The 12534-nt window shown below is 56.2% G+C and overlaps 1 protein-coding gene across 1 annotated transcript in view; it reads right to left on the reverse strand.

Annotated features, from left to right (window-relative positions):
- Positions 1 to 12534, reverse strand: part of SCARB1 (scavenger receptor class B member 1) — a 64846-nt gene that overhangs the window by 3502 nt on the left and 48810 nt on the right. Inside the window, 4 exon segments of the mRNA XM_030335941.1 lie at positions 4107 to 4253; positions 5390 to 5441; positions 8517 to 8590; positions 11512 to 11630. Of these exon segments, the coding sequence (XP_030191801.1) occupies positions 4107 to 4253; positions 5390 to 5441; positions 8517 to 8590; positions 11512 to 11630 (392 nt within the window).

Raw genomic sequence — 12534 nt, forward strand, 5'->3', positions numbered from 1 at the left:
GAGACCCCCGTTTTGTTTCTGTGTTATTGGGAAGAGGGTGGGGGGACACTGGAAGGAAAGGGGGACTAGTCTCCAAGCCCGGGGGCCGTGTTCTCAGGAGGACACCCTGTGTCCTGGGTGTCCAGCCCTGGGACACCCTGACGTGCTCAGGCCCCGGCCTCCTATTCCCCAGCTGTCAGGAGGAGCCCCCCAGGGCCTGGCTGGGGACACAGCTGCCCCTCCCTCCGCCTCCTCGCACCTGTCAACACAAACAGGCCTGCGCTCACGACTTCGCATTTTCTATTTTCTTTCCGCCTCCGGCCCTGGCAAACGACGCCGACTGGAGGCAGCCAACTGGCCCCAAAGAGCAGGGCGGCGGCCTCCCCCTCGTTCCGTGGCTCCCAAGAAGCCTGCTTCAACCCGAGCCCGCGCAGCCCCAGAAGCTCGAGGGGGCGGTGCAGTTTTGAGAAGCCAAAGTGACAGCTGTTATCAGAGGTCCAAAACCCACGCGCGTCCCAGTAACTGCACGGGACACACCTACCCTAAACCCTAGTCACCGTTTACCGAACGTCCACCTCCCACCGGGACCCCTTCGTCGTTCTTGTTTCCTGTGGGGGCGGGGGGGCGTGTTTGTGCGTCTGTGTTTGCTGCGTCTGGCCAAGCTACCCTCTCGGGCTGAATCCGGGGTACCCGGTCGGTGCCCACTTGGTGCTTAGATTCTTTCTCGGTCAGTCCTCCCAGATGTATTGAGACTCGTGTTTCTCAAACGTTGGATCGTCCGCATCGGAATCCCCTTGTTGTGGGGGTGGGGGGGGCAGGGGGGGTCCATGAAAATACAGATCCCCGGGCTCCTTCCGTGTGACTCTATTCCAGGGCAGGGGGGCGGGGGGGGGAGGTTCTAGAAGGATGTGCAGGGGTCTCAATGTCTCAATTTTGAGCCAACTGCTTACATTCCCAGAGGAGTCCACTGCACCAGAGGTCTGAGAAGCACCTGTGGCCTGAACCTGGACCCTACGTTTCTAAGACAACCTGGGCAACGAACACGTCAGCCCACGGAACACGATCGCCCTCCACCGTCCCCTACCACGCCGGGGGCCAAAGAAACTGCCATGCACTGCTCCTCACGTCAGAAGGGCGGGTTCCCCACCAGCAAAATCTACAAGTACGAATTTACGGTCTGCAGACACCCCAGGAGAAGTTTAGGCTGAAGAAACGGGTGAGGTCCAAAGTGGGTCAAGCCGCCAGAGTTCTATTTGCTACCGGAGGGGAGGGGAGGGGAGGGGAGGGGAGGGGAAGGGAGGGGGTGTTACCTGGTACCCACCTACAATCTTGCTTCTTGCAGCACAGAGCCCTTGGGTGCTGATGTCATCAGGGATTCAGAATAGGCCTGAATGGCCTCCTTATCCTTTGAGCCCTTTTTACTACTACTCCAAAATAAAAAGCATTTCTCCTAGAAGATAACCAAGCTAATTTATAGTTGACTCTGCAGCCAAACGCAAAAGTTCTTCAATCGCCGAAAAGCAAAGAGCGGGGTGTTAAGTCCAACAACCGTTACCGACCAGAGAGGCTGAGATTGGGGGTGGGGGGCGGGGAGTGGGTGCCCTTCACCAGAGATAGAAATGCGGGTATCTTCGGGAAACACGCCTGGTCAGACAGACTAGCCACGCAGGAACGGCGGCTGTCGGCCCGAACATTCAGGCTTTGGACGGGAGCCAGGGTGGGGAGACGGGCCACGGTGGACAGGGCGTATTGGCCAAGAACCCGCGGGCTGAGCTGAGCAGGTGGCGTTTTTAAAGGCACCAGAAACAGCTTGGCTATTTGAAAAGAACAACTTGAGGAGAAAAATTTCTCGGCAATTAAAATGTGCTGAGTTCACCAGCATGTGATGATGATTATTTTCTTAAAATCGGGACAAATCACATGAAACCACGGAAGGCCCAGGGGCGCCTGGGTGGCTCAGTCGGTTAAGCGTCCGACTTCAGCTCAGGTCGTGATCTCAGAGTCTGTGAGTTCGATCCCCGCATCAGGCTCTGTGCGGACGGCTCAGAGCCCGGAGCCTGCTTCAGATTCCGTGTCTCCCTCTCTCTCTGCCCCTCCCCCGCTCATACTCTGTCTGTCTCTCCTTCGAAAATAAACATTAAAAAAATAAAAAAACACATAAGGCCTAACACCTGCTAAGCTCCCCCGCAAAAAAAAAATACATAATGGGATAAATTTCCATTATTTGGCCTCCAGTGACACCTGTAGGGACTGCGTCCTCAGTGAAAACAGACGTCTTTACTGGGTCCGAGGGCGGTGAGGCCTGGAGGCCTGGAGGGAAGGGGCCTTAGCCAGCGATTTCCCACGAGCTTCCTCACTCTCCTTCCCCCTCTGGCTTTCGACGGACACTTAGGAGACAGAGAGGACACATCCAGCCAGTCCACTGGGTCCCCTGGCTGTGACAGTACTTCACTGCTGGAAGCACCCAAGGAGGGATCCACAGGCTGGGAGCCTTGGCTTCTGGTCCCCTCCACCCTCCTAGCATAAATCAGGCAAAAAACTATAGGGAGTTCCCTTGCGCTCCCTAGAGCACGAGGTCTGCTCAGCCCGGTCTCCCTGGGCCCCCAACAGGCTGCTTACACCCCTCGATCACCAGGGACTCAAACACCAGAGCACTGGCATGATGAGAGCTCCGGGGCCTTGGCACCCTGGCACCAGGGCCAACCTTTCCCCCTAAAGGATGGGGAATTTGGAAGGCACATCGGGTTAAGGGTCCGAAACCTATGTTAGGAGCCTGGGAAGGTTTATCGTTGCCCCCAGCGAGCAAGCAAGCGTGCAAGCCGCCCCCCAAAAAGAGGAGAAAGCAGAAGGGTTGTTTGCCAAAGCTGAAGCAAGAAAGCAGGTGCTGCGGGGGCCCAAGGCCCCTCCCACACGGCTTGCCCATCCCCGCCTCAGGGCCTTTGCACTGGCTATTCCTGTGCTTGAAGCACTCCTTCTGTGACTCTGTGCTGACTGCCTCATTAGCATTCACATCTAAGCCTAAATTCTGCCTCTTCAGGGAAGGCTTTCCGGATGTTCTCTATAGCTGTCCCCAGCCCTCTTGAATACAATGCTCCCTGGTCCAGTAGCCACATAGGGCTGTTAGGTCTTTTAAGTGGGGTGAGTCTAGGGGCGCCCGAGTGGCACAGCCGGTTAAGTGTCCAAATCTTGATATCGGCTCAGTTCACGGTATCACTGTCAAGAGATCGAGCCCCGTGTCAGGCTCCATGCGCTGGGCACAGAGCCTACTTGGGATCCTCTCTCTCTCTCTCTCTCTCTCTCTCTCTCTCTCTCACTCTCGCTCTCTCCTATCCCTCCCCTGCTCTCTCTCTCTCAAAATAAATAAACATTTAAAAATAAATAAATTAAAAAATGGGGTGAGTCCGATTCAAGACCTGCCGTAAGTGTTAAAACACACAGCAGATTTTGAAGACTTAACGAAAAAAAAATAATGTAAAATAAAGTTAAATTTGTATTTTTTATATTGATCGCATGTTCATACGGCCGTATTTCGGGCCTATCCGGATTAAACAAAATCTAGGATTAAAATCGATTTTTTTTTACTGGATGTGGCGACTAAAAAATCTAAGTTTCCAATCCCGGATGCGGCTCACGGATTTCTACCGGACAGCACTAACCTGTCACGTGTCCCGCCACCTTTATCATCGGCGGAGTGATCTTTTCTATTTACTTGGTCTTCTTCTGTCTCCCCAGCAGGGAAGCCACGTGCCCCCAGAGCGGGACCGTGTCTGTCTCGTTCACGGCCGTGAACCCGGCAGCCAGCAGGTGCTGACTTGACGAGCAAACCATTCAAGGACCAGGTCTCATTACCAGAGCCCACCCAAAGCCCCTCCAAGGGAGGGTCCCCAGGCCTCCCGGGACAGGCAGAAAAAAGTGGTAAATGCGGGACGCGAGTGAGGCAGAGACGCAGGGCAGCTCCCCTGCCCCAGGCAGAGAGACATGGCACCGCCGCCCAAGGCAGGCTCCAAGCTGAGGGCGTCTGCGGGAGCGACTGGAGGAGCGGCCGGGCGAGCCCTTCCGAATCCCGCTTACCCCGACAGGCGAGCAGGGGGCCGTTCGGCCCGGGCCTCCCTCCAGCCGCCACCTACCTGGCTCCGGATCTGGTGGATGATGGGGATGAACAGCAGGACGCAGCCCAGCCCGACGAGGACGTACTGGGCATAGTGTAGCACACTGGGCACCAACACCAGCTGGGTGTAGAAGGTCTGCAGGGGCTCACCTTCCATTGCCCCGCTCTGGGGATGGAGAACAACGGACTAACAGGCTGGGCCGCACTCGGCAGGCCCCGGGACACGGAGGCCGCGCCACGCCACCTGCAGGTCCCCCGCCCCTTACCCGTCTCACGGCTGCCCCCCTCCCAGAGCTTGTGATGGAGCCTGTGGGGGCCTCCGTTCCCTCGGGGCCCCACGCGGGACTACATTTCCCAGACTCCCTTGCAGCCGGACGGGGCCACGTGATCGTGTTCCGGCCAACAGGAGGCGGGCCCGGTATGCTGCGACTTCCGGCCCGGCCCACAGACACCTGCCCGCGGATTCTCTAGTTCTCTGTCCTAACTCCCTGAAGGTGACGGGCTCGGAGGCTCCCCGGGAGGGCGGGGCCATGAGGCAGAGCTCCTCCTCCCACAACCGGCCCAGCCTGAGAGGTGAGCTCTGCCTGATTGAAAACAAGCTGGCCATGGAAACCAATTTGACAATAAATTTCATATATTGAAAAAAAAAAAAAAAAAGAAAAAAAAAAAAAAGAAAGAAAACAAGCTGGCCAGAAGGAACCCTGAAAAGCTGGGAAGAAAGAAAGTTCGAGGGAAAAGCTGATACCCTGGGGGGCGGCTGGGGGGCTCAGTTGGTTAAGCATCCAACTTCGGCTCTCTGGGCACGATCTCAAGGTTCGTGGGTTCGAGACCCGACGAGGGCCTAAACCCTGGCGCTTGCTTCGAATTCTGTGTCCCTGTCTCTCTGCTCCTCCCCCCCTCGTCCTCTCTCTCTCTCTCTCTCAAAAATAAACATTAAAAAGTTTTTTTAAAAAAAGAAAAGCTGACATTCTGAAAAGCAACTTCCTCCCTCTCCGGAGAAGTGGTCAAGTGCATTTACAAAATTACACCCTGGGTCAGACAGAGCTTCACATTTTCATGCAGCTTCTGTCTTTCTCACCTCAAGTGATCCTTTCAACTCCGTGGGATAATTGATATAAAGCGCTTGGACCTCAGGAAGCTTCTAACAGATGGTTTTATAGCCCCCCCCCTTCCAGCTCCCAGCCCAGCCTCCCCTCCTCCACAAACAGCCCCCCTCTTGCAAAGCCCACACCGGCCCCTCCCTGGGGTCCCAGACACCACGCCCAACGGTTCCCGCGCGGGCAATGTGAGACAGCCTCTCACCTCCTCAAACCACATCAACGGCAGGACCACTGGCTCGATCTTCCCTGTTTGTCTGGAAATAAGAACAAAACATTGCGAGTTTTGTCAGCATGTTTTTTATGTCAGGCAGCTTTGGACATGTGATCGTAGGGTCCAGATCAGCAGGGATTTGATTTTGCAAGGACTGGATTGGTGCCGGCTTGAGAGAGGGGTATTTCCTGGCAGGGAGCAACTCGGCGATCTGCTCACATCTTTTTGAATTAAAAACTCACGTCACCTACACGGTGGGGGGGCCGGGGGGACTGCCAGCGACCTGGCTGATGCCCACTGGTTCCTTTTAGAAACAAAAGCCCACACTAATTCGGGATGGTAATGCACCCAGCACCTCCTGCTTTCCTTTGGAGAGTCTGGAGGCTGGGTCCACGCCAGAGGGTGTCTACGTGACCAGGCCCCAATAAATACCCTGGGCGCTGAGTCCCTAATGGACTTCCCTGGTAGAAGACACTTCGCATGTGTTGTCACAACTCAATGCTGGAGGAATTAAGGGCGTCCTATGTGACTGTCCCAGGAGAGGGTTCTGGAAGCTTCTGCCTGGCTCCCCCAGACTTCACCCCGCGCACCTTTTCCTTCGCTGATTTTGCTTGAATCCTTCCTCTGTAATCAATCACAGCCACGAGTACAACTATGTTCTGGGTCCTGGGTGTCTTCCCACTGAATCATCGAACCGGACAGTGGTCTGTCTTGGGGTCCCCCCGACACAACAGACTAGCTGTGTGACCTTGGGCACTCGACCTACCCTCCCTGTGTCTCCTCCGCCAAGTGGGGACTGCACTGGCACTGAATGCGGCCCCATGAAAAGTGCTCAGAAGAACACCCACCCTATAGAAACTACTCCAAGCTCGTTACTGTCGTCGCTGTTGTTCGTTACCAGCAAACAAACGGGCCAAAATATTCTTCAGCTTCACCGTTTTGGGGTCTGCTTAAAGAAGGCACAGCCGGACGGAGGGGAAAGGGGACCCACCAGGGGGACAGAACCAGAGTCGGCACGAATGGCCCAAATCCTTCAATCACCACTCTCAGAACTCTCTCGGGCCGCCTGAGACACAGAGTGTCATGCAGGGCAACGAGTTTATACGGCACCCGCCGCGGAGGCGACACACAGAAAACACTACGGAAACACAACAGGAAGTCCACGCTGGCCCCTTCTTATCTGAGTTTGTAAGAACTGGTGTAAGTTCAGGGCAAAGAGCACGCAACCCAGCTGTCCGGATCTTGAGAGGATGGGGTGCCCGAGTGCCCCGGATGAGCCGCAGCAAAACAGCTCTCCGTGCAGGCAGCTGTGTCTCCGGCTTTTTCCCACGGCCACTGCCCACTGGTCCTCGGGGCACCGCTGTTGGACCGGTTCCCTCGAGGCCAGAAGGAGTGGGGGGGGGGGTCAGACAGCTGTGTCGCCCTGTCGGGTCGCCCGGCACCCAGAGGCCCAGAGAGGTCAGGTCAAGGTAGAGGCCCGGGAGTCCCCACCACGCAGAATCCAGCGGCCCCCGGGGGTCCTGCTGACTTGAGCAACGTTTGTCTGTCGGGGATTCAAATTCACTTCCCACAGGTGAAAGTTAAGAGAGCGCTGGTTAAAATGCAGATTTTGAGAAACGCCTTTGAAAAATGCACCCCATGGGGCCACAGTGGGGCGCGAGCTCCCTGGTGCTGGGGAGGTGCGGGTCCTGGGCCCCATCCCCACCCGGCTTGCCTGGCTTCTCCTAGTCACCTGCTGGCCCCCCACGAAGTGATGCAGGCCCCAGAGCCGGAGCTCTGGGGTCGGGGGGAGGGGGGGAGGGCAGGCGCCTGGTGAACCCCCTGTGCCATTTCACCACCTAGCACACCCTCCGACAGCCCCCAAACACACAGATAAAAAGCCAGGGCGGGAGCGGAAGAGGGGAGCGTGTTCTTTCCAGCTGAAAGGCATTTTACAAAGGCGGCGAGATAGATGCTCACATTCCTGCAGCCCAGAAATCTTTGTAGGGGAAGCTTTTTTTTAATGAAACTATTCCAAATATGCGTAAAGAAACAAAACAAAACACAACACAGAAGCCAGACCCCACCACCACGACTAAACCGGCGCAGCCCCTCGCCCAGCCCCCTCGCGGCACCCCGTTCCAACCAGAGCTGGCGAGGATCGTGGGGGCCCGACGGCTCCCGCGCTGCTGGCGGGAAGGCCAACCGGGCAGCTGCCGTGCAAAACAGCAACTCCAACGCTGAACGCAGAGTTCCCGCGACGCCCGGCGAGGGATCCGCCCCCAGGTGTCTGCCCAAGGGAATCGACAGCGGGCACCCACCAGAAACATATACGGGCACGTTCGCTACTCACGACGGCCAAAAGCGACAGAGACCCAGATGCCCCTCAACTGAGCGAGAAGACACGCCGTGTGCGTCCAACGGAACAGGATTCGGCCATAAAACGGAAGACGCTGGGACACCTGCTACGCCTCGGATGAGCCCTGACGACACGACGCCAGACGGCAAAGGCCACGTCTCCTACGCTTCTATTTATGGGACGTTTCCGGCACAGGCAAATCCAGAGACATGGAAAGTAGATCAGGGCCTGCCAGGGGCTGGGGGGAGGCGGGGGGCGGTTGCTAACGGACCCGGGGTATCTTTGGGGGTGACGGACTGCGACGGCCCTGCGCGACTCCACGGATCTGCCACCAATCACCGGGTTGTACGTTTGAAAAGGGTGAGCGTAACGGTACGTGAATTGTATCTCGGCAAGGCCACGATGCGACACGGAAATAAAGCAAAACACAAAGGAATAGCAGGGCTTAAAATATTCCTCCCACAAAGGGGAGAGTCACACTTTAAAATGCCTGTTGGGTGAGTTTCCATTTTCAAAGACTTGCTTTTGCCAGGATTTAATTTTTTTTTTTTTTCCAGTTTTCTGTTGAGTGGGAAACCGCTTGGACAGAAGAGTCTGCTGAATCTGGGGGACAGATGTTAAGACAGAAAAAGCGGGGGTTCCGGGCCGGGGACCAGCCGGCACATCCGGGAGGAGCGTCTCCCTCCCCACGTGCGGGTCCCTGGGGACATCCCCCCCCCCCCAGGCCCAAGTCCCCGCCCCCAAACAAGCCACGCGGCCCCTCCTCCCGGACCCACTCACCCGATGCCTTTGATGGCCTTGACGTACAGGCTCAGCTGTAGTTTCACAGAGCAGTTCATGGGGATCCCGGTGACCTGTAGGAACAGCACGGTGAGGGGCCTGGGTTCGCGCCCCGGGAACGCCCCCAAACCGCTCGGAGGACAGGCGTCAGGGCTGAACTGTCGGGGCACCGGGGCCTCCCCGCTGGCTCCAGGCCCTTCCGGGGGGGGGGGGGGGACACACGCTTCCCCGAAGGCTCTTCTGCCCACGATGCTTCTCTGAGTGCAGAGGGACGTTTGCCACTCATTTGCCACTCGTTGCCCACCCCTCCCCGCCTCCTCCAGACCAAACAAAACAGATTTGCATGTGAATAAAGTCGCTCTCCGTCACACAACTTGCCCTGTCTCAAACCTAATGATCTTTTACCCTTGTGTTCACTTTTATGGCTGCCGCCTTCTTTTTTTCGAGAAATTTGTAATTTCCGACGCGAGGTGGTGACAGGAAACTTCCTTTGTGCCGAAACCTACCCTTTTCTTCTAAGAGGGGAGTTTTTAAAGCGGTAAGCAGACAGCAGGAGAAGCGACACACACGTAGGCCCCAACTCAGGGAGGTGGCTCCCGAAGAGGAAAGGGACCGAGGTTGGAGGTCGGGAGGCCAGAACTGTCGCCTCTTAGCTGAGGCCTGTTTCTTCATCTGCAAAAGGGGCTCATTCCCGCCACCTCACTGCAGGGCAAAATGAGGGATGGAAAACAGCCACACTCAGGGCCATAAACGCTTGCGTGACGATCACGCGCATCGGGGGGAAAGGGCAAATATCTTCCACGAAAAGTAGGCCTTCCGGGCCCCGATGGCACAGAGGGACAGCGCAAAGGCCGTGCTCCCGAGACCAGGGAGAGCTTGGACCCAAGAACCGGCAGGCTGGGAGGGAGTCCACCCGCGGGTGGAAAAGTGATAAGGCAGCAGGCCGGAGGCTGTCCTCCTCAGAGAGGCCTGCTGGCCGGGCTGGTCGGCGGCTGGGGTCCGGGAACCTGGATTCGGGAGCCCCCCCTCACTCCCTAACTGATAAGGGGGGCTCACTGTGCCTGGACTGTTTGTACAAACATTGTGATTTATGCCGACCATCGGTCTTCCCGCGGGGAGTCTGGAAGTTTGGAAGGTACCAGGCAGAGGGTGCCACTGGAAAAGTCCCCGGTGAGCACCCAGGGCGCTGTCTCTAACGGGCTTCCCTGGGGGACGATTCACCGCACTGCTGGGGGAACTAAGTGTGTCCTGTGCGGCCCCCCTGGGAGACGGTACTCCGTGTCCTTTCTCTGCAACAAATCACAGCCGTGATTTCCACCATATGCTGAGTCTGGGAGTCCTGCTAGCAAATCGTCAGACTCGGGGGTGGTCTCGGAGACCCCGAAATGTTAAGACGATGTGGAAAAGCCTTAGCATTTCTTTTGTTTTTTTTTTTTTTTACATTTTTTTAAATGTTTATTTTCGAGACAGAGAGAGACAGAACGTGAGCGGGGAAGGGGCGGAGACAGAGGGAGACCCAGAATCCGAAGCAGGCTCCGGGCTCCGAGCGGTCCGCACAGGGCCCGACGCGGGGCTCGAACTCGAGAACCGTGGGATCGTGACCTGAGCCGAAGTCGGACGCTTAACCGACTGAGCCATCCAGACGCCCCGAGCCTTAACATTTCTAACAAGAACGAACGAACTTCAATGGAACACATAATATATTAATATTAATTACTACCAATTTAATTAATGAATACCATTAAATTAACCTCATTAAAATTCACTAGATATTAGCACAGGGCATGAGGTGGGGGCGTCAGAAGGCCTGTGTTTGAACTCAGCTTTGCCACTTCCTTATGCCCACTTATCAAACCCGTACCTACTGAGTTCCTCTATGCGAACGGCTAGAAGTCAAGCGATGAATGGAACAGAATGGATCTTTCCTCTGTGGAGCCAACGATCCCATTTATTAGTGGTATCACGTGACCTATCTGGGCCACAGTTTCCCCATCTGTACAATGGGAGGAGCAGTGCTCACTGCCCAGATAATTGTGCAAATTTACTGCGTTACTGCATGTGAAAGTCTCCGGCTGGTGTCTGGACCATAATGAGTGTGCAAGCACCATTTGTTGGAGCTGAAGTGCATGCAGTCACAGTTGACTTAACTAGCCTGGGTTCCTAGTGAAAAGAGAGAGAGAGAGAGAGAGAGACGACTTAACCAGCCTGGGTTCTTAGTGAAAAGAGAGAGAGAGAAGGACACAGTTGACTTAACCAGCCTGGGTTCTTAGTGAAAAGAGAGGGGGGCGGGGCAGGGGGAGAAGGTGGAGGGCCAGGGGCTGGTGAACGGAGTCAGGAGCTCCGAAAATCTGAGGGGCACGCAGAGAAATGATGTGGAACGGTGTCAGGCAGAAGAGGTTTGAAAAAGGCCTGTGCGGAAGGCCACGAGTGTCCATGCAGGAGACAGAACCCCGCAGGATTTTTAATCAACAGTGAAGGCCGCCAGGTCCAAATGGGCACCTTTTACAGTGACAGCGATACTAGGAGATAAGGCAATCAGGTAAAGATAGGCCCACAGGAGGGCCACCTCTGTGGGCCTGCTACCCTCTTCTCTTGGTCCCCGCCTGCAGACAGAATGTGACAGAGGACAAATTCCCCAGAACCCAATTTATCTACAAGACATTCCAGGCTCTTGTCGGGACCTAGAGATCTTTATGATATATTGGCACGGTCAGAGGGCTCTTCTGGTATGCTGATAATTCTAACTGATTTACTGTCTTATGGTCCTTTCAGAAAGACAATTCCCTTGTGACGAAATAATGAATCCCTTGAACTATGGAGTCAGGGCAAAGTAGGGACCTCTGACAGCTTGACATTCCAGAAGCTATCAATGCCAAGGAAAGCCAGGCTTCCCATCACCCCCCTACCCCACCACCAGAATAGCTCAGTGCCTAGGGGGAGGGAAGGGGGAGAAGCTGGCATCCCGCCCCCCACAGGCTGACAGGCAAGGGCTCACCGGGTGGACGTCCAGGAATAAGGAATGTTCCTCTGGGTTGGGGTGGAGGCCAAGCACCGCCTCTGCCAGCATCGGGTCGGCGTTGTAGAAGTGAGGGTGGGAGAGAAACAAGGGTGCATCTAGAAGGCAGAGGGGCGGAGAGAAGGGGGGGCATCAGACAAGGGAGAGCGTCAGCACGTCCAAGGCTTGCTTCGTGCCAGGCTCACGGGATGAAACAGAGCCGCTGCCTACAGAGCCCGTGGATGATGACAAAATGCAAACGACAATAACTAGACAGAGAGACTCCCTTCATCCGGCCTGTAAATGCCTGTCAAGTGCCCAAGAGATGCCAGGCACTGGGAAGAGACGAGCCCCGTGTCCCAGGGATGGGAACGGAGTTGCTGCTGACACGGGTGAGGAGATCACGGGAAGGAAAGGAAGATGGCTGAAATACGCCAGGCAGGGAAGGCCAGGGCACGACATTTCAGGGGGAGGGTTTGGCAGAAGCAAAGGCAGGGAGGTGGGGAAATGCACGGTGCACGCGGAGCAGACAGGGCGTGGAGGAGAATTACAGGAGTTGAGGAGAGAAAGGTAAGTCGAGGCCAGATCTGGACTTGGGTGGGGAAGGGGTATCTCGATCGCCAAGCCAAGCAGCCCAGGCTGTATTCCGCAGGCAACGCGGCACTCTTCGGAGACGCTGAGGGGTGCACGCCTGCGGCCAGGTCTCCCTAACGTAATGGGAAGGAAGGAGACGCACCTGCTTCGCTTCTCCTCTCCCAGCAGCCGGTGTGGGGGACGGACGCCAGCGAGTGTGAACAGGGACTGACTCGGGCCCCTCCGTGTGAGCAATTCACACCCAGAAACATGAGGCTGAACCTCCCCATCAACTGAGCGAGCAAGGCAAACACCAACGCATCCTCGTATGCTCAGGACAACGTACAAAGGGCCTGACGGACAATGAGTTGACGAGGAAAAGAATGAGTCTCTCTCAAAAACCCACGAGGATCCAGAAGAGGCAAATCCTAGAGACAGAATGCAGACTGA

The sequence above is a fragment of the Lynx canadensis genome, chromosome D3, assembly GCF_007474595.2.
Source record: "Lynx canadensis isolate LIC74 chromosome D3, mLynCan4.pri.v2, whole genome shotgun sequence".
Taxonomy (NCBI): Eukaryota; Metazoa; Chordata; class Mammalia; order Carnivora; family Felidae; genus Lynx; species Lynx canadensis.